Source organism: Ctenocephalides felis, unplaced genomic scaffold (assembly GCF_003426905.1).
Source record: "Ctenocephalides felis isolate EL2017-DRISC unplaced genomic scaffold, ASM342690v1 CF-g0.4_SCAFFOLD_01886, whole genome shotgun sequence".
NCBI classification, from domain to species: domain Eukaryota; kingdom Metazoa; phylum Arthropoda; class Insecta; order Siphonaptera; family Pulicidae; genus Ctenocephalides; species Ctenocephalides felis.
The window spans coordinates 14486567-14492185 of NW_020538040.1; the positions used below are offsets into that span (position 1 = coordinate 14486567).

At 31.6% G+C, this 5619-nt stretch overlaps 1 protein-coding gene across 1 annotated transcript; it reads right to left on the minus strand.

Annotated features, from left to right (window-relative positions):
* Positions 1-3305: 3305 nt before the first annotated feature.
* Positions 3306-4815, minus strand: LOC113374675 (methenyltetrahydrofolate synthase domain-containing protein-like). The gene is made up of 2 exons (XM_026614651.1): positions 4040-4815; positions 3306-3927 (listed from the first exon to the last, which is right to left on the minus strand). The coding sequence occupies exons 1-2, from the start codon at positions 4813-4815 to the stop codon at positions 3306-3308; spliced, it is 1398 nt and encodes a 465-aa protein (XP_026470436.1).
* Positions 4816-5619: the final 804 nt, after the last annotated feature.

Sequence of the window (5619 nt, forward strand, 5' to 3'; positions counted from 1 at the left end):
CAATATTTGTACCAGAAGTTTTTTTCCTTGAAAGTTTTTTTTTATCTTGAGCACTTTTATTTAGTTTATGATCCCTGAATATAGTTTTTAGATATATGTTATTTAATTGTTTTTTAAGATGTATTGTTATTTTTAAGTTAGATTCAACGTTTTTTTATAGAAGTTTTTTTTATAAAACCTCTATAAAAGCTTACATGTGGGTAGGGTAAAAAGAAAAAACTTTGCATTGACAAAGATGTAAACAATCAGAAATAAGGAATAAAAAGTAAAAAGAGCAATTTAACTAGAAATAAATTAATACAAGTTCCAAATCTGCTGATAAATATTTCTTTCGAAATTGATTCGAATTGATTCATGATCTGGCATGGTTATATACAATCAAATCTTTGTAAGAAATGTACCTGTTATGCAGCTATTATTTCATCAAATCCATTTAAAATTGTAAAAAAGACATTGGATCTGTTTGCCCTCTAGTTGTCCCTTCTTACCACGCCCAAGGAACAAAAAGGGACAGATGATAAATTTCATAAAAATAGTAAAAAGACACACTTCTATAATTAGGAAATAACTGCCAATTTTGCTGATAAATATTTCATTAGGAATACCAGATCAAGGTTATATACAATCAAATCTTTATAAAAAACGTACCCATATAATTATTTAGTATTTCACATTGGTTAAATGTTGGTGAAGTTTGAAATACAAAAAACATTGGATTCGTTTTCCCCCTGGCTTACCCCGCCCATGGGCAAAAAAGGATGACAAAAGATGACAAAATTTACAAAAATAGTAAAAAAAAAAACATTTCTATAATTAGGAGTTATCTGAGAATTGTACTGAACTTAGTTCGATATTTGCTTGGTTAAGTACTAAAAATCAAATTGGACCTTTATACTCAGCCCTACCTTATTATAATTATGCATCATCATAATTGAAATAAAATTATTTTCAAAACAACCTATGTAACAGCTATTTTTGAATTTATAGTAGTTTTTAAGAGCTATTAGTAAATTCTTTGAAAAAAAAAACTATAAAAATAAAAGTTTTATTAGATATAAAGGAATGCACTTTTCAAGGTTTAAAACTTGTTCATGAATTCAAAAAAAAACATCAAAGATATTATATTTACGTCTAATGTGCAAATTATCTGTAATTTCTTTTTAACGGCGCGATAAAAACGTTTTATACATCAGTTTCCAGGAAATTAAAAAAAACGACATTCAAATTGTATCATAGTTATTATATATCCAGCCTCTATTTTCACCGTGAGTTTATCGACATTTGTACATATTCCATATATTATATACTCGTAAATATATCTTGTTTCATATAATAACAAAAATAGTAAAAATAAAAGTTGTGCGCGTCCAGCTCACGACAAACATCCTAATCGAAAGTATTTAATAACAGGACAGACGAGATGTCGGACACGACATGTTCATGAGCTAAACATTTTCTTTAACTAACATCACATGCAAACGGCTATATAATAAACTGACACGTATAATTTCATGCAAATGTCCAATCATTAGACTCTATGATAATAACTCCTTGTCAGTTTTAAAAGAAAACAGAAAAATGAATGAATTTCTTAGGCCGCGCTTACACGACAAATGAGAGTAAGAGACTCTCGGTGATGAAGATCTTCGTCTTATGTTATTTATAATGCGTTGCTAGTAACAATAAATAAGAAATTCGATAAAAAAATTGAAATAATCTAAATTTAATAAAATTTTTGGATATTAAATGTCAATGATGCAATAGCATAGGAAGACAACTATAACAATTAAAAATTGAAAAAACTACAATGTACATATAAATAAATAATTAGTTTCTGTATCTTTAATAATAATTTTGTAGGCCGTAGTCAAAATAAACAAATAAACAATAATATGCAAACACATTCAGACAATTACAAAAGCCGCCTCAAGGATCATCCAAACCCGCTTGTCAGACAACTCCGCCACAACACGACCAGGGCAAGAAAGAAATTCATGTTACTTTAACATATGCCAATTTCCAAAAGTTTTTCTTGTTGATCATTTCAGGACAGGTGTAAAAATTATTATATAATAAATTTTTTTTTAAAAACAGTCAAAATATGTGTTTCAACGGGGAGCTTGTTTTTAAGAAAATGTTGACAAAAAAAAGGTTTCTTAAGGCTCCATATGTGTAGCAACGCTTAAATTAAAATGTATGATAATATACATGAGAAAGTGTAGTAAAAAATAAACTCAACTGTTGATTTGAAGTACTACTGACTATTTTTTATTTATTAGTAATATTAGTTTACTGGCTTCTTCGTGGTATGATGGTCACGATTTTATATGACTGATCCTAAAAATCAGAATAAAATACTCTTTTCCTTATTTTTATTTTCTGTCCATTTCTATGCGACAACATGATTGAAATAGACTTTAGAAATATTGACTTGTATTGAACAGGAGACCCCAAATCAAACTTCTGTGAAGTAAAATCTCTGATATCATCCACAACTAGTGGTGTATTGCTGGAACTTTCAGTACCGTAACGAAATGTTCGAGGAATATTAAATGTTTTCAAATAGATTATTATAAATACAGTAATTGTCTAATATTTATGAAAATTATATAAACTGAATTGCAAAGTTAAAATTATTTATTTAGAGTATATAAGTGAGCTTTAGAACTTTAGCCATAATTAAAATTAAAATCTGAATTGTCTTTGATATACGAAAAAAAAAATTGAAAAAAAATTTTTACTATAGCAATTGTTTCGTCAACACAAACAGAAAGTTTTTTGCATCATTCAAATCGGATGCTTAGTTCTTTCAAAAAACTGCAAGTTGTCTCAAACATATGGTAGGTTTTGTGAATATACAAGTATTTACAGACTTACAGCTGGGTATCTCGAATTCCAAGATTCTTACATAATTTAAGCTCAAATTATATAAAAAATATTTTATAAAGTTTTATAAATTTTCGTTCATAAAAAAACTATTAGCACGTATTTATGATACTTATGTATGAAAGCTAGAACAATTAAATGTTTAATAGAGATTATAAATAAACAAAATTGTGTACTTTATATTTTAAAATTAATATTTAACTAATAATAAACATTTTTTTCAGTAATCAAAACAACACAATTAGATTAACTATATAACTCGAAATTTTTATTAAGCAAAGTAATTATGCTTATTATCAGTATTGAAAATACTATAAAGATAAATAACATTTCATTATTAATATAAGAGGATTCTAAAATTTGCTGTCAGATTCTGAACACAAGAATTTTGACGTTGTTCTAATGTTAAATAAATTAATTTATACGGCATTCACATCTGTCGTTTCAATCCTAGTGATTGGCCTAGCAGGCTTCACAGTCAAAATATGCGGTTGACATGAGGTGGTTCCTTCTTCACCACCTCCAACTTTCATACCAGAAAGGGATTCAATAATGGCGTCCACTCCAAGGGTGTTGACACCTGCAGGCTTCATCGCGAAGTGCAGGTAGCAAAAACCTTTCACTCCCCTCCAGGTGATGTCAAAAGGCTTGACACCCCTTTCTGCCAAAGCAGACTTAATGTCACGCACTCTATCCGTCTTCGCGATGTTGCCCACCTTGACGCTAAATTCGATCTGCGGCTTTGTTCTACGCGTGCGCCTCTTTCGCAAATGATTGCGTCTGGATTGGCCATTCTCATTAGATACGTCCAATACGTCCAATACGTCGTTCTCCTCCTTCTCAGAGACACGTCGTCGTCTCAATCTACGGCCATTTCGTCTATGCTCAGATGCATCACCATCGCCCTCATTTGGCTCGGATTCGATATTCTTTGCTGACTTACGGGACCTCCTTCTCTGTTGAAATTTATTAGGGACTCTCACTTTCTCCACGCTTTCATTGTCAGTGTCTACCTCTTTTAGTACGATCTTCTTTCCAGCGCTAAGATAAAAAATAATATACTTTACATAATGATGTAAACTAATTATATATAAACACATGTATTCTAGCAAGCATTCATACATTAATTTTAAATACACTATTAAATACTTACTTTTCTTCCTCTTCTTTGATTTTTTTCAAGGCATTTACAGTGTTTAAACGCCTTTCGGAGATCAAATTCCACATTATGTGAGTTGGCCGTGGTGGTCGTCCCGAGACCATGATTGTCTCAGTAGGTGTTATTATAATGTCAACGGGCACATCGTGAGCACCAAATAATGCGCTGGGCATATCGTCCTTCACCTGGCAGTCATGCACCAACGTGATAATAAGACTATCCTGGTTTAGGGCTTTGGCATGCTGCATAATGGCAAATTCAAGATCAGTGTAACCGCGACCCTTACCAATTCGCAAGCCATTGCGAGACACTGCCACCGATCCAATGATCAGTAAGTCAATGTTGATATCAGAGTTTAAATCAACAGTTGGAGCTTCATTTAATCCTTTACGAGTAATTGCACGGCGGACATGGTACTTGGAGTTGTTTTCAGGCATTACAATTTTGGTTAGTAACCCAGATTGTAGTCGAGGGACAGGGACTACTAATTGCTTACCTTCCTCCAACGCCAGTATTCTAACACATTCCAGTGGCTTATCTGGATTTACTAAAACGGTCTTTGCTTGTTTGAAAACATCGAGTTCACTTAATCTCTGCGCGGCATCAAAGGCTCCCTTGAAGTTTGGGATCCTATTAAAAACTGGACGTGGAAACAGTGAAAGTCGATTCTCATCCAAGTATTTCCAGACACCTCTACGGATTACTTGCTTCGTCACCCCAGCTTCAGCTTCCTTTGTTTCCTCTGTAAAATCCATTCTAGCTTTGTCCATACTAATAAGCGTCAAATTTCAATCAAGAAATACTATCGCGAAAATTCGAACGCGTTTATAAACACAACTCGACGAGAATTGTTGATTTGATTTTATTTTGTTTGACGAAAAAACCAGCACTACTAGACTAGCATTTTTTTAATAAAAAAAACAAATGCTTTCAAAATTCTAAATTGATAAATGTCCGAAATATAATCGTTCGAAATATAACCGTCGTTTAAAACGGTCATTTGAACCAAGACCGAGAGTATTGTTTATTGACGTAAAACTTACGAGTATAATGCCACTTCCAACAAAGTTTGATTAAATTGATAAATGAATTACTTTTATAGTTGTAATTCTAATTTGATTTGCAAAAGGTTGCGTTAAATTTTTGACATATAATATACGGAATTTATCATTTAACCCAGTGGTTTCCAACCTTTTTTGCACGGCGCCCGCTTGCTTTAATAAAAAAAATTGTTGCGCCCCCTTTAATTTTTGCAACAATTTAATTTTAGAATTACTCAACTGATATTATCAGACTATAAATTAGTATGCAATATGCATAAAAACTAATTATTTTTTGTTTATTATCTAACATCAATTCAAAAATTTTGGGTTATTTTTGGAAATAGTATTCTGGAAACAGATGTACGCGCCCCCCTCAGAACAGCCTGGCGCCCCTAATTAATATTACAATCCTTATCATTATTTTAAATTTCAATGATTTTTTAACTTTCTGTAGATTATAGTAATCGAAAATGAAATGTTTTTTACATCTTTACGTTTTAGAGGTTTCTGAAAATTTTGGCGTACCTTAGA

Bases quoted from the DNA above. Each gene is read 5' to 3' on its own strand.
- LOC113374675 (XM_026614651.1), bottom strand. From the start codon at position 4,815: ATGGACAAAGCTAGAATGGATTTTACAGAGGAAACAAAGGAAGCTGAA. The intron at 3,928-4,039 runs GTAAGTATTTAA...TTTTTATCTTAG, and splicing joins ATCAAAGAAGAGGAAGAAAA to CGCTGGAAAGAAGATCGTAC.